At 36.4% G+C, this 23,103-nt stretch overlaps 1 protein-coding gene across 4 annotated transcripts in view; it reads left to right on the plus strand.

The window, feature by feature from the left end:
• IMMP2L (inner mitochondrial membrane peptidase subunit 2) overlaps positions 1–23,103 on the plus strand; it is a 923,127-nt gene that overhangs the window by 888,993 nt on the left and 11,031 nt on the right. For 2 of the 4 annotated variants that reach the window (XM_010344085.2, XM_010344092.2), the window contains exon 7: positions 7,408–15,931. The exons of 1 other annotated variant lie outside the window; for it this stretch is intronic. In XM_010344085.2, the coding sequence (XP_010342387.1) occupies positions 7,408–7,527 (120 nt within the window). In that variant the 3' untranslated portion in view covers positions 7,528–15,931. Of the gene's footprint in view, positions 1–7,407; positions 15,933–23,103 lie in introns of those variants that run through there. One more of the 4 variants, XM_074379214.1, reaches the window with a different exon arrangement.

Here is a 23,103-nt window from a genome sequence, read left to right on the forward strand (position 1 = left end):
AGCATGGAATGTTTCTCCATCTGTTTGTGTCCTCTCTTATTTTGTTGAGCAGTGGTTTGCAGTCGTCTTTGAACAAGTCCATTACTTTCTTTGTTAGTTGTATTCCTTAGTTGTATTCCTAGGTATTTTATTTTCTTTGTAGCAATTGTGAATGGGAGTTTGCTCTTGATTTGGCACTCTGTTTCTCTGTTATTGGTGTATAGGAACGCTTGTGTTTCTTTCTTTTTTTTTTTTTTTTTTTTTTTTTTTTTTTTTTTTTTTTGAGATGGAGTTTCGCTCTTGTTACCCAGGCTGGAGTGCAATGGCGCGATCTCGGCTCACCGCAACCTCCGCCTCCCGGGTTCAGGCAATTCTCCTGCCTCAGCCTCCTGAGTAGCTGGGATTACAGGCATGCACAACCATGCCCAGCTAATGTTTTGTATTTTTAGTAGAGACGGGGTTTCACCATGTTGACCAGGATGGTCTCGATCTCTCGACCTTGTGATCCACCCGCCTCGGCCTCCCAAAGTGCTGGGATTACAGGCTTGAGCCACCGCGCCTGGCTTGTGTTTCTGCACATTGATTTTGTATCCTGAGACTTTGCTGAAGTTGCTTATCAGTTTAAGGGATTTGGGGCTAAAACGATGGGGTCTTCTAAATATACAATCATGTTGTCTGCAAATAAAGACAATTTGACTTCCTCCTTTCCTAATTGAATACGCTTTATTTCTTTTTCTTGCCGGATTGCTCTGGCTAGAACTTCCATTACTGTGTTGAATAGGAGTGTTGAGAGAGGGCATCCTTGTCTAGTGCCAGATTTCAAAGGGAATGCTTCCAGTCTTTGCCCATTCAGTATGATATTGGCTGTGTGTCTGTCATAAATATATTTCATTATTTTGATAAACATTTCTTCGATACCTAGTTTTTTGAGAGTTTTTAGCGAAAAAGGCTGTCGAATTTTATTGAAGGCCTTCTCTGCATGTATTGAGATAATATGTTATTTTTGTCTTTGGTTCTGTGTATGTGGTGGATTACATTTTTAGACTTGCCTGTGTTGAACCAGCCTTGCATTCCTGGGATGAAGCCTATGTGATCATGATGGGTAAGCTTTTTGATGTGCTGTTGTAATTGGTTTGCCAGTATCTTATTGAAGATTTTTGCATCTATGTTCATCATGGATATTGGCCTACAGTTTTCTTTTTTGTTGAGTCTCTGCCAGGTTTTGGTATCAGGATGATGTTGGTCTCATAAAATGATTTGGGAAGGATTTCCTCTTTTTGTATTATTTGGAATAGTTTCAAAAGTGGTACCAGCTCCACTTTGTACATCTAGTGGAATTTGGCTGTGAACCCATCTGGACCTGAACTTTTTTGGTTTGTAGGCTATTAATTTCTGCCTCAACTTCAGCCCTTGTTATTGGTCTATTTAAGGTTTCAACTTCTTCCTGGTTTAGACTTGGGAGGATACAAGTGTCCAGGAATTCATCCGTTTCTTCCAGGTTTACTGGTTTATTTGCATAGAGTTGTTTGTAGTAATCTCTGATGGTAGTTTGTATTTCTGTGGAATTGGTGGTGATATCCCCTTTAACATTTTTTATTGCATATATTTGATTCTTCTCTCTTTTCTTTTTTATTAGTCTCACTAGCAGTTTGTCTATTTTGTTATCTTTTCAAAAAACCAGCTCCTGGAATTAACTGATTTTTTGAAGGGTTTTTTGTGTCTCTGTCTCCTTCAGTTCTGCTCTGATCTTAGTTATTTCTTGTCTTCTGCTAGGTTTTGAGTTTTTTTAATCTTCCTCCTCTAGCTCTTTCAATTTTGATGATAGGTGTTGATTTTAGATCTTTCCTCACTTCTCATTTGGGCATTTATTGCTATAAATTTTCCTCTACACACTGCTTTGAACCTGACCCAGAGATTCTTCTATGTTATGTCTTTGTTCTCATTGATTTCAAAGAACATCTTTATTTCTGCCTTCATTTCATTGTTTATCCAGTCAACATTCAAGAGCCAGTTGTTCAGTTTCCATGAAGGTGTGCATTTCTGAGTTGGTTTCTTAATCCTCAGTTCTAATTTAATTGCACTGTTGTCTGAGAGACTGTTATGATTTCCATTCTTCTGCATTTGCTGAGGAGTGATTTATTTCCAATTATGTGGTCAGTTTTAGAGAATATGCCATGTGATGCTGAGAAGAATGTATATTCTGTGGATTTGGGGTGGAGATTTCTGTAGATGTTTGTTAGGTCCATTTGGTCCAGATCTGAGTTCAAGTCCTGGATATCCTTGTTAATTTTCTGTCTCGTTGATCTGTCTAATATTGACAATGGAGTGTTAAAGTCTACCACTATTATTGTGTGGGAGTCTAAGTCTCTTTGTAGGTCATTAAGAACTTGCTTTATGTATCTGGGTGCTCCTGTATTGGGTGTATTTATAATTAAGATCATTAGATCTTCTTGTTGCATTGATCCTTTTACCATTATGTAATGTCCTTCATTGTCTCTTTTGATCGCTGTGGTTTAAAGTCCATTTTATCAGAGACTAGGATTACATCTCCTGCCTTTTTTTTCTCTCTCTATTCTCTTGGTAAATCTTCCTCCATCCCTTTATTTTGAGCCTATGTGTATCGTTACACATGAGATGGGTTTCCTGAATACAGCACACTGATGGTTCTTGACTTTTTATACAATTTGCCAGTCTGTGTCTTTGATTGGGGCATTTTGCCCATTTACATTTAGGTTTAATATTGTTATGTGTGAATTTGATCCGCCATTTTGATGCTAGCTGGATGTTTTGCCCGTTAGTTGATGCATTTTCTTCATTGTGTTGGTCTTTACCATTTGGTATGTTTTTGGAGTGGCTGATACTGGTTATTCCTTTCCTTGTTTAGTGCTTCTTTCAGGAGCTCTTGTAAGGCAGGCCTGGTGGTGATAAAATCTCTCAGCAATTGCTTATTTGTAAAGGATTTTATTTCTCCTTCACTTATGAAGCTTAATTTGGCTGGATATGAAATTCTAGATTGAAAATTCTTTTCTTTGAAGATGTTGAATATTGCCCCCTCCCACCTCTTCTGGCTTGTAGGGTTTCTGCCAAGAGATCTACTTTGAGTTTGATGGACTTCCCTTTGTGGGTAACCTGACCTTTCTTTCTGGCTTCCCTTAGCATTTTTTGCTTCATTTCAACCCTGATGAATCTGACGATTATATGCTTTGGGGTTGCTCTTCTTGAGGAATATGTTTGTGGTGGGTTTGAATGGTGGCCTGCCTTGCTAGGTTGGGACAGTTCTCCTGGATAATATCCTGAAGAGTGTTTTCCAGCTTGGATTCATTTTCTCTATCACATTCAGGTACACCTATCAAATATAGATTAGGTCTTTTCACATAATGCCATAGTTCTTGGAGGCTTTGTTCATTTCTTTTCACTCTTTTTTCACTAATCTTGCCTTCTCATTTTATTTCATTGATTTGATCTTCTATCTCTGATATCCTTTCTTCTGCTTGATCGATTCGGCTATTGAAATTTATGTATGCTTCGGAAATTTCTTGTGCTGTATTTTTCAGCTATATCAAGTCATTTATATTCTTCTCTAAGCTGTTTATTCTAGTTAGCATTTCATCTAAACTTTTTTCAAGGTTCCCAGTTTCTTTGCAGTGGGTTAGAACATGTTCCTTTGGCTCAGATAAGTTTGTTATTGCCCACCTTCTGAAGCCTATTTCTGTTAATTCCTCAGAGTCATTCTCCATCCAGCTTTATTCCCTTACTGGTGAGGAGTTGTGATCCCTTGGAGGGTGAGAGGCATTCTTTTTTTCGGTGTTTGCATCCTTTTTGTGCTGCTTTCTTCCCATCTTTGTGGATTTATCTGCCTGTGGTCTTTGTAGTCGGTGACTTTCGCATGGATTCTCTGAGAGGACATCCTTTTTGTTGATGTTGAAGCATTTTTTTTTTCTGTTTTTTAGTTTTCCATTTAACAGGCCTCTCTGCTGTAGGACTGCTGGAGGTCCACTACAGACCCTGCTTGCCTGGAGATCACCCACGGGGGCTGCATAACTGTAAGCGTTGCTGCTGGTTTCTTCTTCTGCTGTGTTCGTCCCGAAAGGGTACCTGCCAGATGTCAGCCTGAGCTCTCCTTTATGAGGTGTCTCTTTGGATATATGGGGATCCAGGAGCTGCTTGAGGAGACTGCTTCTTACCGGAGCTCAAGTGCTGTGCTGGGAGCTCCATTTTTCTGTGCAGCACTGCTGGGCAGGTTCGTTTAGGTCTGGTGCAGCGGAACTCATCATTGCCTCTTTTCCCAGGTGCTCTGTCCCAGGAAGGTAGGGCTTTATTTATAAGTTCCTGATGTGCTGCTGCCTTTATTCAGAAATGCCGTGCCCAGCAAGGAGGTAGTATAGTCAGAGTTTGCTAGCAGAGGCATTGCTGAGCTGCTGAGGGCTCTGCCCAGCTGCTGTGTAAACTCTCTTGTGGTGGTGTTGACAGAGGTACAGTTAGAACTGCCTCAGTAGTGGCAGTCTGCCTCAGTAGTAGCAGATGCCCTTCCCCGCACCAAGCTGGACCATCTCAGGTTTACTTGCTGTGAAACTCTCAATCCAGAGCATTTCAGGTTGCTGGTTTTGTGGGTGTGGGACCCACCAAGCCCAATCACCTGGCTTCCTGTCTAGCCCTCTGCCTTTCAGTTGAATGGGCAGCTCTGTCTCCCAGGCTTTCCAGGTGCCAGTGTAAACGGCCACCTGGATTTGTGTGAGTTTTTGTGTGGAAATGCGGTGCCGGCTGAAACAGCTACACTGGAAGTTCATGGTGCTTTTTGGCCGAGTAATCTTCTGGTCTGTGGGCAGTGAAAACTCGTTTGGAAATGTGGTGATCACTCACCCTCTGTGTTGTTCTTGCTTAGAACTGCACTCCAGAGCTGTTCCTATTTGACCATCTTGGATCCTCCTCAGAAAATTTTTTTTAAGAGAACAATGCCAACTAATAAATGCAAAAGAATAGAATTGGAAAATCATTATTTTTGTAATCCCATTTCAGACCGGATCATCAATGGATGTTAAAATGATTAGATGAAATGTAGCTGGCATATAGTGTATTTACATTATTGCAAAATATCTCACAGATTACTTACTAATTAAGGAAAAAAATTATTTATGATGGAGAAATCTAGTCAGTATTGCCTTAAGTCAGGTGTCCCAAAGTTTTTACACAGGGGGCCAGTTCACTGTCCCTCAGACTGTTGGAGGGCCGCCACATACTGTGCGGTCCTCTCACTGACCACCAATGAAAGAGGTGCCCCTTCCTGAAGTGCGGCTGGGGGCCGGATAAATGGCCTCAGGGGGCCGCATGCGGCCCATGGGCCATAGTTCGGGGATGCCTGAAGTGATCAAACTTGGCATCACAACATGAAAGACACTGACATTTTGTGCCTCCTGATTTGACGGAACTTGACTGTGGTCATGAGGGTAAAAAATCAAGCAATTGCAGATGTAGGACATTTTATAAGGTAACATGTCGAGACTCCAGATTAAAAGAAACAAATGTAAACAAACTGAAGCAAAGTTAATTACCAATAAATGCAGTTTTTGACCCTTGATTAGACCTTGAATTTTTAAAATAATGGCTATAAAAGACATTACTGGGACAAATGGAAAATTTTGAATGTAGACTATGTAATATGTAATATTGTATCTACATTAAATATCTTGTGTATAATCATGGTATTATGTTCATATATGAAAAGTTCTTAGTTCTCAGGAGATATATGTTGAAGTATTCAGGCATAAATTTAGCATAACATCAATGACTATCAGTTTAGAAAAGAAGTAGATGCGTACATGTAACATATATGTACATACACATATAATGAGAATGAAATGAATGCAGCAAAATGTAAATGCTGACTTTTGGTGGAGCTGTATTTTGTACCACACTTTCAAATTTTTATAGGTCTGATTTTCATAGTAAGAAGTAGAAGAAGAAAACCCTTTTTTGCACCCCAGGGCTTCTTGCTACCCTTTGTGCTTATTTAGTTTGTATTTCAAGCTGTTGTTAAAAGATTTTTCGTCGTCTTCTTTGTAAACATTGTGTTTCTGGTTATCTATTTGGAAGCCTTCCCTGACATCCAGCTCTGGCTTTGAGTCCCTAGACAATGTAATTTTTCTGAATACGTATGATAGCAAATAGAAGAGATTTCTTGAATGCATGTGATAGCGAATAGAAGAGCTTCAGTGAAAGTAATGTTTTACGTTAATCTCTGTGGAGGTCTAATTTATAGGAAACACATTTGAAAATAAAATGGTAAATAAAGTGGAAGGATAGTATTACTTTATAACTGGCACTCAGTAAATATGTGCCAAGTATGAGTGTATTTTGTGAGCTTGTAAATATCATTAAAAATATCACCTGATGGTAACAATAACAACAGCAATTTTTTAAAATCACAGATTTCCAGGCCCTCCTTCAGACCTGTCGAAGGGTAATCTCTGAAGAGAAGACCCTGATCTGCCTTTGAAATAAGTTTGCTGTGTTCCCCTGATCATTGAAATTGATGTCTTTAAGAAGATTTCAGATGTTGAAGGGCTCCCTTCCTGCCTTTGGGCACAGCCTTAAGTCCTCCCCCTCACCTCATCTTCCATCCTCGCCAGTCTCTGCTCGCCTCTGCTGATGGGGATTCTTTACCATCTGCCATGATCTGTATACTTAATTATTTTTCCTGGCTACCCATCCCACCTTGTTTGCTTTCTCTTGGTTTTCCACCTCTCTCCATGAGTACTAGTTCCGTGTTACTCAGTGTACTCTCCATGGAGACAGCCCACCCAGTCTCACACCTAACTGCTGCTGCTCATCTAGTAGGTGGCACAGTGTTTTTCACAACACACACACACACACACACACACACACACACACACACACACATATATATATTTCAGGACTCCGTGTTTTTTTCTGTGAAGAAAGTCTCTCTAGGATATCAATAACTCTGTGGAATACTCTGAGAATATACACCAGATTTATGCTTCGTGGGTCTATGCAAACAGGAAATTGAGGATAATGGTTAAGATGGTGGACTCTGGAGTCCAACTGCTTGGTTCTAAAGACAGACTAACCACTTGGTAGCTGTATGACTTTTGGCTAGTTTTTTAACCTCCGAACTTAGCTTTCTCATCTGTAAAAGGGAAATACTAACAGAACCTAATTCAAATCATTCCTGTGAAGATTAAAGGAGTTTACATTTAATAGTACCTAGAAAAATGCTATATAAGTGCTTACTATTTTTTTCTTTGTATTTCAATGGCTACAAAAGGGGTTTACTATTTTTTTAAATTCATCGTCACCTTTCTATGGAATGTTAAATAAATCTAGATCAAATTCTGCTTTCAAGATATTAATAATGATTCTTATCAAATGATTTCTTTCTTGCTTTCTTTGTGTGTCTCATGAACTCAGGTTTCTCTAGGACTTCTGCATGCCCATGCCACACATATTCTGTGGCCCCCAGAGCGCTGGCAGAAATTGGAATCTGTTCTTCCTCCAGAGCGCTTACCAGTACGGATTCAAGAGGATTGACTGCATGGATCTACCTGAGTTGCTGGCAATGGGAGGCCAGTTGCTGGAGAGGAATGGAAAAAAGAAACCTTCAAAAGGGAAAAACTTCCAACCATACGCTGCTGTGTGAGAAATATTTATAGCACATTAGGATGATCTGTATTATTAAATAAATACTTTTCAAACATTAAACAGTATTAAATGGCACCTGATTTGTGTTAAATTTTAGTAACCTGTTGTTTAATGCTCCCAAAATATGCAGACCTTTGGAAATATGAAAACATTGTACCCATATATCTTAATGGGACTAAATTTCAGATTATTTGTTACCCATACTTATTATATTGATTGTTGGGTTTTGATTCTGGTGCTTGCTGCTGAAATAAATTGAAAATTAATATTCAATAAAAATGATTTATTTGCCACTTACTGTTAAGGTAGAACAAGAAGGCACACATATTATACATGTAATGATACGAATTATATTGTGATTTGTAGTATCTACAAAGCAGTACCTGCCAGTTAGGAAAAACAGCAAACAGCGGGTCCTGTTTTGTTTGTTTTGGTCCTAATTTGTTCAGGTCCTGTTTTGAGTGTTTAATTTTCATTCAGTACATCCATTAATAAGGAATTTCTCTTCTGAATATAAAGAAATAAAGTAATGGGGAACCCATTCTACTGATACTTATGTAAGGTCAAGCCTTTCTTATTGGCCCTTTTTAATCCAACATTTCTGAGTGATCGCATGCCTGTTCACAATGATGAGTAAACCTATTTATCAGCATTTAGTCATACTATTTGTTTAAAAGTTCTGAACAAAATAGAAGAAAAAGCAGTCCAGATCAGCCAAATTTGATTTTCCTCCCCTAATTACTTCTCAGTATTCATGTCTATAATACTGAAATCACCAATTGCAAAGTAACAGTAGACTAAGAGAGTCTGTAATTTATATAGATAAGGAGATAAATTCCCTGCATCTAAGTCTATATTTATGAAAGCTTCTTTTTCTCCCACTGGTTAGAGGTTTGTGCAAATTAGTATTAGCATCATCATATTCGACAGTTATTAACAAGCACTTAAATACTAAGTTGCACAGAATTTTGTTTTAAAAGCAGAAATTGCTTAAAATTTTTCTGTGGCTCTTCATTGCCCTTCTCAATTCTTTAATTCCATTTTCTCTTTTCCCCAACTTGAACTTCATACCCTGGCTTTTAACTGCATTTTACCAAGTACTCACTGCTATTTCAAGGCTTGTAATTTTTTTTTTCTTTCTTAGCAAAATGAATCCCTTGGAATTATATGTAAAATGTTTAGTGCATGAAGGCACCGACCCTTTACTTACTGGGATACAGAAGGTTTAAGGGTCATATAAGAAGGGATTGGGAGTGTTGAGGGAAGGTAGAGTAAGTAACAAATATAGAGGTGCTTGCAGTGGTGACTACCTGCTGGAACACAGGAAGGTCTAAGGGCCATATGAGAGGGGATTGGGAGTACTGAGGGGAGGTAGAGTAAAGAACAAATAGATAGGTGCTTGTAGTAGCTGCTATTTACCACTGGTATAGAAGAGTTCAATATTTTAACAGTTTCGCCAATTGGCTATTAGCCTTGCTACCTTATTGACTTCCCGTGCCATTGTTAGTGGAACTATTCATTCAAGGTTGTAAATCTTTGGAGAGAAGGTAAATGCTCTTTCTATTCAATTTTCTATTCACTAGCCATCCAGCACATCACCAGTAGAGTTAATGCCTAATGCTTGTTGAACAGCTCAGCTGACTAGTTCCTTCCTCAGGAATACAAATCCAGGCAGAGTCAGTACTCTACCTGGTGCGTACATTTCATGAATATATCACTGTGCATGTTAATGATTCATGTCCATATTTTCTCCCCTACTCGATGGTGAACCATTAGTCTTACCTAGTGCAGGGTTTGTCTTGCTCAACTTGGTCATACGATTGCTCATAGTTGACAATAAAATCCTGTCCTATCAATGTATGAATCCTAGGCACTGTGTTAAAGAAAAATCAAAGTAGAGAAAACAAAGGATCCCATAGTCTATTGGTGGGGGTAGAGGAACTGTAAAGCGGCAAACAGTTAACATACAATTTAGCAGGAGGTGTCGAGCATGGAATAGGTGCAATGGGAGCAGAAAGAACTGTACATCTGATTGTGTCTGAGGAAACAGGGATGGGGAAACCATCAGAGGAGAGGTGCCATAGGCAGAGCCTTCTAGGATGAATAGAGTTCCCTTCCTGTGAATTATAAATTTAATCTATATGAACGATTTCAGTTACTTAAATAGTTTCCCCTATTTAACTAAACATTACTGCCAGTTTACTGTTCACGATGTTGTATGTGTATTGTGTTTTATACATTTAATTTGTAGAATGTAAAATAGTGATTATACCGCAGGAAGACTGGGATTTGTAATTAATTTTTTCCACTTTTTATAAAAGTCATTTCAAACACTTTTAACAAGTAATTTATAAAAATGTGTTATATACTGAAGAAATTTTAAACTCCAATGAATGTTAAACCACCAAATTAGCATGCTCACTTTTGCCTTGCACATATTGTTTCTGAATTCAAATGGTCAGAAAAAAAGGAAATTTAAAGAAATTTTTATCTATGCTACAGATAAGAAACATCACTAGCATACAATTTTTGCGGAGGGTGGGGACTGGCCTTTAGAAATGGAACTTGGAAAATACTTCAATTTCTTAATTTACAGTTTACATAATCAATGATAGTCAATTAACAGTTGGATTTTTTTTTTGAAGTTATACTCTCCGTAATATTAGTCCAAAGCATTAAAATATTTTCTCTATTCCCTCCTAACCCTTTCTCATCTCTATATACCTGGTGATTTCCTCCTGAACCTTTCTCAGGTCTACTCAAAATTGCCTCCTATGGAACTTGTCTGGTTATCCTTTCTAAAGCAGCCACCACCCCTTTGTCACTCTCTGTGCATCTGGGTTGCTGCATTTCCTTGACAGCATTCTCATTGTCGTGATATTATTTGTTGATGTTGTGCCAACTGGAATGTAAAATGCATGTAATTTGTGTTGTTCAGCACTGTATTCGAATGACTACAAAAGTATCTGATGTGTCCTCATCAGTACTGTCACACTCAGATCGTATTATCTTTTCTTTCTTGTATTACTATTGTTTTATTACTGTCATTGAACTTTTTTTTCCCCCATTGTACTTTAGGTTCTGGGGTATATGTACAGATCATGTGGGATTATTGCATAGATACATACATGGCAGAACGGTTTGCTGACTCCATCCCCCGTCACCTATATCTGGCATTTCTCCCCATGTTATCCCTCTCCAAATTCCCACCCCCCACTGTCCCTCCCCTAATCCCCCCCCAACAGACCCAAATGTGTGATGCTCCCCTCCCTATGTCCGTGTGTTCTTATTGTTCAACACTCGCTATGAGTGAGAACAGGCAGTGTTTGATTTTCTGTTCTTGTGTCAGTTTGCTGAGAATGATGGTTTCCAGTTTCATCCATGTCCCTACAAAGGACACAAACTCATCATTTTTTATGGCTCCATAGTATTCCATGGTGTATATGTGCTACATTTTCCTTGTCTAGTCTATCATTGATGGGCATTTGGGTTGGTTCCAGGTCTTTGCTACTGTAAACAGTACTGCAATGAACATACTTGTGCATGTGTCCTTGTTGTAGAACAATTTATAATCCTTTGGATATATACCCAGTCATGGGATTGCTGGGTCGAATGGAATTTCTATTTCTAGGTTCTTGAGGAATCACGTCACTGTCTTCTACAATGGCTGAACTAATTTATGCTCCCACCAACAGTGTAAAAGTGTTCCTATTTCCCCACATCCTCTCCAGCATCTGTTGTCTCCAGATTTTTAAATGATCACCATTCTAACTGGCGTGAGATGGTATCTCAGTGTGGTTTTGATTTGCATTTCTCTAATGACCAGTAATGAGCATTTTTTTCATGTTTGTTGGCCTCATATGTGTCTTCTTTTGAAAAATGTCTGTTCATATCCTTCACCCACTTTTGAATGGGTATGTTTTTTTCTTCTTGGAAATCTGTTTTAGTTCTTTGTAGATTGTGGATATTAGCCCTTTGTCAGATGGGTAGATTGAAAAATTTTTGCCAATTCCGTTGGTTGCCAGTTCACTCTAATCATTGTTTCTTTTGTTGTACAGAAGCTCTGGAGCTTAATTAGGTCCCATTTGTCTATTTTGGCTTTTGTTGCCAATGCTTTTGGTGTTTTAGTCATGAAGTCCTTGCCTAAGCCTATGCCTGAATGGTTTTGCCTAGATTTTCTTCTAGGGTTTTTATGGTGTTTAGTCTTATGTTTAAGTCTTTAATCCATCTGGAGTTAATTTTAGTGTAAGGTGTCAGGGAGGGGTCCAGTTTCTGTTTCCTGCACATGGCTAGCCTGTTTTCCCAACACCATTTGTTAAACAGGGAGTCCATTCCGCATTGCTTGTTTTTGTCAGGTTTGTCAAAGATCAGATGGTTGTAGATGAGTGGCATTGCCTCTGAGACCTCTGTCCTGTTCCGTTGGTCTGTATGTCTGTTTTGGTAACAGTACCATGCTGTTTTGGTTACTGTAGCCTTGTAGTATAGTTTGAAGTCAGGTAGCATGATACTTCCAGCTTTGTTCTTTTTGCTTAGAATTGTCTTGGCTATTCAGGCTCTCTTTTGGTTCCATATGAATTTTAAGGTGGTTTTTTTTTTTTTTTTTTTTTTTTTCCCCAGTTCTATTAAGACGGTCATTGGTAGCTTGATGGGGATAGCATTGAGTATGTAAATTGCTTTGGGCAGTATGGCCATTTTTATGATACTGATTCTTTCTAACCATGAGCATGGAATGTTTCTCCATCTGTTTGTGTCCTCTCTTATTTACTTGAGCAGTGGCTTGTAGTTCTCCTTGAAGAGGTCCTTTACATCCTTTGTTAGTTGTATTCCTAGGTATTTTATTTTATTGTAGCAATTGTGAATGGGAGTTTGCTCTTGATTTGGCTCTCTGTTTGTCTGATATTGGTGTATAGGAATGCTTGTGTTTCTGCACATTGATTTTGTATCCTGAGACTGCTGAAGTTGCTTGTCAGTTTAAGGAGATTTGGGGCTGAGACAATGGGGGTCTTCTAAATATACAATCATGTCATCTGCAAATAGAGAAAATTTGACTTCCTCCTTTCCTAATTGAATACCCTTTATTTATTTTTCTTGCCTGATTGTTCTGACTAGAACTTCCATTACTGTGTTGAATAGGAGTGGTGACAGAGGGCATCCTTGTCTAGTGCCAGATTTCAAAGGGAATACTTCCAGTTTTTGCCCATTCAGTATGATATTGGCTGTGTGTCATAAATAGCTTTTATTATTTTGATAAACGATCCTTCAATACCTAGTTTTTTGAGAGTTTTTAGCAAAAAAAGCTGTTGAATTTTGTCGAAGGCCTTCTCTGCATGTATCGAGATAATCATATGGTTTTTGTCTTTGGTTCTGTTTATGTGGTGGATTACGTTCATAGACTTCTGTATGTTGAACCAGCCTTGCATTCCTGGGATGAAGCCTACTTGATGGTGATGGATAAGTTTTTTCACGTGCTCTTGAAATTTGTTTGCCAGCATTTTATTGAAGATTTGTGCATCTATGTTCGTCATGGATATTGGCCTAAAGTTTTCTTTTTTTGTTGAGTCTCTGCTGGGTTTTGGTATCAGGATGATGTTGGTTTCATAAAATTATTTGGGAAGGATTCCCTCTTTTTGTATTGTTTGGAATAGTTTCAGAAGGAGTGGTTCCAACTCCTCTTTGTACCTCTGGTAGAATTTGGCTGTGAACCCATCTGGACCTGGGCTTTTTTTGGTTGGTAGGCTATTAATTGCTGCCTCAACTTCACCCCTTGTTATTGGTCTATTTAGGCTTTCAAATTCTTCCTGGTTTAGCCTTGGGAGGGTGCAAGTGTCCAGGAATTTATCCATTTGAACTTTTCTTACTATTCTTACTATTTTTTTTCCTTTGGAGACAGAGTCTTGTTCTGTTGCCCAGGCTGGAGTGCAGTGGTGCTATCTTGGCTCACTGCAACCTCCACCTCCCAGGTTCCCAGATTTGAGAGGTTCTCATGCCTTGGCCTCCTGAATAGCTGGTACTACAGGCCCATGCTACCACACACAGCTAATTTTTTTTTTTTCTGTATTTTTAGTAGAAATGGGGTTTTGCCATGTTGGTCAGGCAGCTCTTGAACTCCTGAGCTCAGGCAATCCCCCCATCTTGGCCTCCCAAAGGGCTAGGATTATAGGTGTGAGCCACTGAGCCCAGCCTTTTCCATTTCCTTATTCCATGTCTGTAATATTCTTTTAAATTATTTTTGTTTCTTGTTTCATAATTTATTCTGCATTCTGGATATGTTTGTCAAATTTATCTTTCCTATCACTAATTTAGTTTACTGATATATGAATATGCATTTTTCTATTTCCAACATTAATTTTATTTTCTTGCATATTTCATTTATTTTTATTCTTTTTAATCTTGCCTTCTCTTACATGGTAGATGTAGCATAGACATGCACATTGAGGAGAAAAAATATTTGGTTTCTAAAATTCTCTTATTTAAAAGTAGTAACCTTTATGGAAAAAGTTCTTTAAAGCCCTTATGACATGATTTTTAAAAATACATGTTACAGAAACTTTTTCAGTGTCTTAAATTGCATTTTTCTTTATTATCACTTGACTATGATTGCTGATCTATCTGAGCTGCTATTCAGAAACCAGGTGTCTCTGTTAACATCAAGTTCTACCCTTTCTGGAGCTAGGGTGTTTCAAGCTGGTAGGGTAGCTTTTTAACTGCAATTTCCACAACTCAGGTGATGGTAGATAACCTTCCCTGAATCTGGAATTGAAGCATTGGCTAACTGTAGAGTCAGGGCTTATATCTCATTTCTACAAAACACCTCTGGTTAGAACCAGAGTGGACTTGATTGCTCCTAAAAATATACTCTATCTTGAATGATTTCTTTATTGTTTTTATTTTTATTTTTAATAAGCAACAATGGACCAAAATTAGAGATCTGCCAGGGAAAAATTATAATGAGACAAGCTTACTAATATGTCCTAAACTTCTTACAAACTCCTCAACCTTAAACAAAAATTATGTGTATAAATATGTGTACACATATTATACATTGCACATATATTACTAAAAGGACCAAAAAAGGTGAAAATAGCATATGACATATAAAAAAATAATATCTACAATGTTACATATAATGTATGAGTCTATTGAATATTAAGCTAAGTAGAAAATCCTAATTTTAATCAAAATAGAAGTCTACATTTTCTAACCATAATTTAATGAAAATAAATGATTCTGATTTTGTCCATTCAGGCTGCTATAGCAAAATAGATTAGGTAATTTATAAACAAGAGAAATTTATTTCTCACAGTTTTGGAAGTTGGGAAGTCCAAGACGAAGGAGCCAGCAGAATTACTCTCTGACGAGGCCTCTCTTCCTTCATAGATGTCTTCTCACCGTAACCTTATACGGCAGAAGGGGTAAACAAGCTTCTTCAGGTCCCTTTATAGGCCATAGTGCTGTCCAAGAGGCCTCCACCCCTGATCTAATGACCTGCCACAGTCTTCACTTACCAATACTATTGAATTGGGGAGCCAGGTTTTCAACTTACGAATTTTGGAGAAGAAAAACATTCAAATTGTAGCATATTCCTAATATAGACAATGTTAGGACCTCAAATCACTTTAAGACTATTAAATAACCACTGCCTTTTGTGCCATCTTTGTCATTGAAAAAACTTTGCATATATTTTAAACTCTACAATATATTATTAATGTTTAGAATATAGTCAATATTTTAAAACTTTATTCACATATTTACTATTTTTTTCCTGAGTTTCCATGCCTTCAGGTGGAATTAATTTTCTTTTGCCTGAGGAACTATCTAAAGTATTTTATTTGGTGGGGGTCTGCTACTGATTCATTCTCTCAGTATTTGGTTGTCTGAAAAATCTTTAGTATTGTATTTATCTTTTAAAAAATATGTTCACTGAGTTTAGAATTCTGGCTTAGCAGTTACCACTAGTAGATAACATTTTATTGTCTTCTGTGTTTCTTTTTTTGGGAATCATTATTATTGTTCCTTTAATAATAATTAAACTTTTCTCTGATCTGCTTTTAAGGTTTTTCTGTTGCCTTTGGTCTACAGTTTGACTATCATGTCCCTGGGTGTGGTTTTCTTTGTATATCCCTGATTTGGTGTTTGCTGAGTTTCTTGGATGTATAAGTTGATGTTTTATACCAAATTTGGTAATTTTTAATCTATTATTTCTTCAAATATTGTTTCTCATTTTCTCCTCTGGTATTTCAATTATGCATGTATTAATTATATGTACCACAGGTTTTGAGGATCTATTCAATTTTAAAATATTTTATTTTTGTATTTCAGATTGCATAGATAATATTTTTCTGTATTTTAGGTTCATTGATCCTTTGTTCTGCTGTTTCTTATCTCTTATTAACCCTATCCAGTGAATCTCTCATTTTTATACAAGAAGTTTCTTTATTTATATACCTTCAATTTCTTTCTATAAATTCTCTTTCTAATCATGTATGATCACTATTGTTCTTTTAAGTCATTGAACATACAGATAATAGTTACCTTTAAAACTTATCTGTTGATTTCAAACCTGGGTTATCTCACGATCAGTTTTTACTGATTGTTATTTCTCTTGATTATGGCAACACTTTTCTATGTCTGTTCCTTTGTATGTCTGGTGACTTTTTACTACAAATTTTGGGTGATGTATTATAGAAGCTCTTGGTTCTGCTGTTTCCATCAAAGGAACATTAATTTTTGTTCTGGTAGACAGGTTAATTACTAAAAAAATTAAAATTACTTTGAACATGTATAAAGGTTTGGTTTCATACTTTGTCAGAGTGTATCTGCTTTGGATTTGCTCTGACTTTTGGAGCATAGTTTTATTCTTAAGATGTAGTAGCTGTTCTGGAGTTTCAGTGGAAAGCCAAAGATACTTATCAAGCCCTTCTAACTTGGAAAGATTCCAAATATAAAACCTATTTCCCTTGTGATATGCAGCAACAGAAAACCCTGGTTGGTTTCTTCCTTATATTTTTCTCTGTTTTTAATTCTTTTTTTTTCTCTGCTTTAGTGTGTATATATTTTTCTGACCTTTCAGTTTACAAATTCTTCAGTTGTATCTAAATGGTTGTTAAATTATTCATTGAGTTCCTAATTTCAACTATTATATTTTTCAGTCCTAGAATTTCCATTTGATTGTCTTTATAGTTCCTGTTTTTCTGCCTAAGTTCGTCATTTTATCATCTCTTTCTTAAACATATTAATATCTTAACTGCGTGATCACTGATTTTTAAATTTCTCATATGTTTGTTTCTATTGTCTATTTTTTTCCTGGACTTTGGTCCGGCCTTGCAATTTTGTATGCTTATACAATTTTAATTCATTTTGAAAAATCACATTTGAAAAATTTTGGACATAATTTGAAGCTATCTAGAGATAATATTAGAAATAATTCAATAAATATTAACTCTGCCAAAGATTTCTCTTTTGTCTTCACCTCCCATGCTATATTGTTTACCAGACAGCCTCCACCCCTTGAGCCTGCCAAACAAACCTATTCTTAGCTTTAAGCGTCCTTGCTACTGCATTCACATGGGCCAATACCTTAAGAGAAAGAGTGAGCTGACTGTTATGCACATCTCAATTTCTCTTATGTCTAGAATCCGGATCTTAGAAGTTATTGGTAATCCTCAGATAAATTGTCCAGATTTTTAGTTGTAATAGGAAAGTTGATCCAAAGATAATTCTCTGCTATGATCAGGACTAAAATCTTGTACGATTTATATAAGCATTATGTGGGCTATGGAAAAAGGTGGAAGGGGTAAATGTGTTGGCATGACATTTTAGAACCTCTTTTTAGAATTTTTCAATTCAGAAGAGTATTTTGGAATCTTATCTTTAATATATGTTACTTGTTACATTATAGGAATAATATAAATGTAGATGTAATTTGGTGTTCAAGTTACTACATGTCTGTATCTTTTTATATTACATCAGATAAAAGAATCAAATTTGGCAGATACCCATTTCAAGTTTGTACTTGATTCTGGTCCACATCCCTTTGGTTATATGTGAAGTTATATCAAATGGTCATTCATTATATCTGAATGTTTATTATGTACCAGAAACTCTACTACATAGTGGATGGCTAAAACCACTGGGAGAAATGTCTGGAGGGATACAGGAAGGTGGAGGCTGAAATTTTAATATTTTAAATTTCTGTCATAAATAGCAGTTCTTATCTGTTATTTCTTTTTACCACATTCTTACTAAATGTAGAGTGGACATAGTGGGGAGAGGAGACTGGATTTAAAGAGTTGAGTAATTATTTATTTATGAACCAGCTTCACCTTTTATGTTGCTTATCCTAATTTGTTAATTGTTTTCTAATATAAAGAGAGAATCATGGATATCATTTACTAAATGAAAATTTTAGAACACAGATTCTGGGTTTTTGCTTTGTTTTGTATTTCATTGGTGGGGAATGTGGAAGTTAGTGCTTTCAGACTATGTTCAATGGGAAAATGTAAGTTTTAAATAATAGTGCATACATTTTGCATTTCCATGAACAAATATCAAATGACATTTTAAAATTTTTATTTTATTTTAAAATGACCAACATTTCTTAGATTCCATAAACTGAACGTCAAACTTGTTACAAATTAATTAAGTAAATGTAACATAAGTTGAGGTAAATCACAGAAAATCTATTAATAAAAAGGGAGTGTGTTCTAGAATCTGTTGATTTTTAGAAAAATAATGCTGAGTGTAACACTAGGTGGACAGCATTCCTGACACTTTCACTTCAGCCCCTTCCCGGCAGTCCCTACAAATATTAATTCGTTTCAACACACGTAGGTTCACAAGAACACTTAGAGGTAAGCTGCTTTTCTCTCCCTGTTTTTGTTACACAATGAACCATTGCCATTGCATCATCGTCCCTCATGTTGTACTCTACATTCTTACTATTCATTTAGTCAGCTTCCATTTATTTTTAGAGATTGGAACATTATCAATTCCATTCTCTCCATGTTAAGTGGGCTTTATGCTAATTTATAGTATTTTCCTTTTTTTAACAAGTCTAAATGCCCATAGTTTGAAGCCTAAAGAAAAAATAAGCCTTAGTTTTTCGTAAATTTTTAACTGCACTATAATATTTTCACAAAGTTTGTGTCAGAACCTACTTTAATGCTTTTATTATAGTCTAAGCTACATAACATTGTGTGTATTCTTTATATTTCTGAGAATATTATTTCAACTAAATCCACTAAAGAAAGAATTTTTAATAGAGATTGTTGAACATAAAAGTTAGATAAACTTTTGGGGACTTACTAAGGGCTCCTGCTTAATAAGTTAATCTTCCTTGACAGTATATTGCAAATATAAAGTAACTGGCAGAAGTATGAACTAATAAAACATAAATTTACTCTGGGTTATATTGTGACAGAATACACTTGATAGTCATTTATTCTTGATTTTATATTTTATAATATTCAAACATCAGATGATAAGTTACGTTTGCACTTATCTTCATATTCTTATCACCAAGTTGTAAAACATGGATGCTTCAGAGTTTTCCATTTTGATTTTCAAGGTTAAACCACTGATAGATTGTGTAATGGTGTGTTCTTTTCTGAAGTCTTCACTACCAGTCCGTTTGCAATTTCTCTTCTAAATCTCTGGTTGTTTAGTTTCTGATTGAATGACAGTTAAACATTTTGAATCCAATTGAAATTTACATTTTAGGGGATTACTTTGCATTATCATCCGGATATTCAATATCCTTGTATTAATAATAAATAAAACAAATGACAGATGGATTTTACTTTTTCCTTAAAAAAATTCTTTATAGCTCTTGTTTGATCACCAATGGATATCCTCTTCACACAAACTGTTACTCAAGAATCCTGTGATTATATATATATTAATCCTGTATTTTGGCATTTAAAGGTCTGAATCCTTCATGTATTGCTGTCATTTGACTAACATACTTTTGATGAGGTTATAATTGCAGAAATGAATTTCCCTTAGCTCTCATTTAGTCTCTGAATTTAAGTGCCTAGCTCTTTCTAAGATCAAGAGGTTTTTTTTTTTTTTTTTTACATCTTCTCCATTTTCCTGCAACGGCCACATATACTTTAAATAAATTTGAAGAGCTTTACAACTAAACCTAATCTTTCTCATTAAGTTAGGTAGATATAAGTGTACACTGATTTTCATTGAATTTAATTTTCATATGATTTTTAAAGTAAGGTCATTTAACCTCCTAAATGAGATCAAATTGCTGAAATTTTATGATGGCCTGACATATGTCTAATGAATAAGATAATTTAAACATTTTAGAGTTTTCACATCTGAATTTTTGGTTTCTCATTGCTTCTAATTTTCCCTTTGAGAAAGAAAGTACTAAGATTTCCTAAGTGTTGCTTTCTGTTCTATAGAATTCTCTCATACTCACCCAATCAGTCTGGCTTACCCAATTATCTTTATCGTGGAGCATTATGAACAAGAGTTGGGTCTCTAATATTAGTTTGTTTTGGTTGACGTTACAGTGCTATGTAGTGGCAACTTTCAGGGAGCAATTCTGGGCAATAAAGTGATAATGACAATGACAATGATAATGACTGTAACTGCTATTTATTGAATACCTCCCATGTATCAGACATTGTGCTAAGTGATTTGCAAATATTGTATTTAATGCATTAGTCTTCCCAACAATACTTACTTGAAAGTGGATGCTATTCCTACTATAAAGCTGGGAAGGCTGAGTATCCAGAAGTTAAATGATTTGCATGGGTCACATTCCTAGTAAGTGGTAGGATTAAGATGGGAATCCAGTGTCCATCTGGCTCTAAAAGTATTAGGTTCGTGCAAAAGTAATTGAGATTTTTTGCCATTACTTTTCATTGCAAAGCTGCAATTACTTTTGTACCAACCTAATAGATTGTCTTTCCTTTATCTCAGTGGTTTGTCAACTTGAATCACTGTGAGAGGCTCTTGACTATCAGAAATCATTTTCTAAAAATACAGATAATCATGGGATTCTTATTTTTATTGGCAAGAGAGGATTCAAATCCCAGGTCAACCGCTCCCTAGCAATGTAAATCTTGGGCAAATTACATTATCTCTCTAAAATTATCATTTCATCTGTAAAATGACTATAATGGAAATAATGGTTAATATTGAATAATTATCTTTTATTAGATATTTTTATTAATTATTTAATCAACAAGGAGATTATGTCATTGTCCTCATTCTACAGATGGAAAAGCCAAGGTAAACAAAATTTAATTGACCTTGGATGGGGTGGGTGTCATATAGCTAAGGACTAATGGAACTAGAGGATTTTAACCCGGGCCTGTCAAACTCTCAATCTCTGAGAGCCTATGCTCTTAACCACTTGGATGTTCCATTTTCAGCATAATATACTTTGCAGGGTTGAAGTGAAGATCAATTTAAAAAATAAAAGAAAGAATGAATGCATGTATCTTTTGATGTGAGCAAGATGCATGTAGAAATGAACATATCTAAGCTCTGTCACTTAATCATAGTTTTCATAATTCAAAAAGGTAAGCAGCCTTGGTAGAAAAGTACACAAATGTTCATATGTCCTTACTACTGTTACGAGATTATTCTACTGGTATGATAAGTGATCAACAAAGGTTTGGTTACCATTCTTTTGCTTTCTTATCCTACTCCTTTTCCAAGATACATGATGACATTTTATCGTAGTCCTTAAGAAATATCTCAAATACACTAGCATTAACTTGTGTTTTAAAGAAATCACTTAGCAACGCTAAAATTTGTTACAGAAACATCCATGCAGAGCAAAATGTGACAGAAAATGCTGCAGTAGCATTGGTGATTATAAATGATTCGTTGACAAAATGTGACTTTGTAACCTTGAAATGGTGCCACTGGGGTATATTATGCATATGGCACTGATGCCTATGCAAAGATTTGTAATTACCAAGCACATGTTACAGGATATAATTTCTTGCTACGGGAGAAATCAAAACTCTTGTGTCTCTTAGCTCAAGCATGGCTCACATCACTTTAATGTGTGACAGAGGTACCATATACTCAATTTTACATGTTACTTCTGAATGTCAAACAATGCCCTGGAAATGTCCAGTAGAATCTGTGTGCAAACCCCAAACAGGAGGTATATCACTCAGGACAAATGTTTCTAGATTTCCTTCCCAGGAAAAAGGCTGTTACATTTCCTTGGGGAATGAGCTAAACTTTTTAGTTACAAGAAGCAAAGCTAAAAATAAAAATGCTCCTGGAGAATAAATCAGGAATAGACAGCACTTAAGGACTCTGGATAAACTGAAAGACAAGGCACTGTTTCAAAAGATAATGAGATTTCCTTATCATTGATAGTCTGGGAGCAAATGGAAAAGATAACAAGAATCTTCAAAATCTGGGGCTCTAGAACCCATATTTGCAGGGAATCATGTTATTGTGTTCTGATACCAACTGAATATTTAACTCTGATTCCTTAGTGCCTGCCTCATAAAGGTGCCCTGGAGGTATAAACAAGCCTCTGAAATACTGAATTTAGTAAAATGGGTTCAATTTCTGTCCCAGCAATGCTCAGGCTTATTTTAGAGTAAGCATGGGTTCCTAAACTATTAGAATCTACAGTTAGAATAGCTCACCTTGACATAAATTTATATACATTTGTCAACACGAATATTGTCATGATATATCACAGGTGATCTTCACAATTGTCTTGTTTGAACAAATGTGAATAAACTAGTTTTCTGCTCTCCTCCTGTTTTCTTTTTCTTTCTTTTCTTTTTTTGTTTTGAGATGGTGTCTCTCACTGTCACCTGGGCTGGAGTGCAATGGCACGATCTCAGCTCACTGCAGCCTCTGCCTCCAGGGTTCATGCAATTCTCTTGCCTCAGCATCCCAAATAGCTGGGATTACAGGTGCATAACACCACACCTGGCTAATGTTTTGTATTTTTAGTATAGTAGAGACAGGGTTTCACTATGTTGGCCAGACTGGTCTTGAACTTCTGACCTTTTGATCCACCCACCTCAGCCTCCCAAAGTGCTGGGATAACAGAGGTGAGCCACTGCACCCAGCCCTCTCCTCCTCTTTTCTGAGCTATAAGGCAGATCTAAGAGCATAACCCCATTATACATTCTAGAAGAATCCTTGCTTCCAAACATGAATGATGCTAGCATCCCTACAAGTACATATTAATTACCTTTTCTCCTCTGTTGACCAAGACTTTAGTTTTCTCTTTCTCCTCTTTGTAGAGATCTATGGTCTCTTTGTGAAGTCAATTTCAAGGCCTCTGTTTTCTGCTTTATATATGAGGGTGGAAATATCTCAGCCTGGAGGGAAAAGATAGAGCAGTAAAAAAGAGACCCTGAAGCTATAAACCAGAACTACAGAACTGTTGCCATAAAGTGTTCACCAGAAAGCCAAATGAAGAGTCTTTTACTGTGAAGAAAGTCATTTTGGTTTCTAGTA

The sequence above is a fragment of the Saimiri boliviensis genome, chromosome 10, assembly GCF_048565385.1.
Source record: "Saimiri boliviensis isolate mSaiBol1 chromosome 10, mSaiBol1.pri, whole genome shotgun sequence".
Classification (NCBI taxonomy): Eukaryota; Metazoa; Chordata; class Mammalia; order Primates; family Cebidae; genus Saimiri; species Saimiri boliviensis.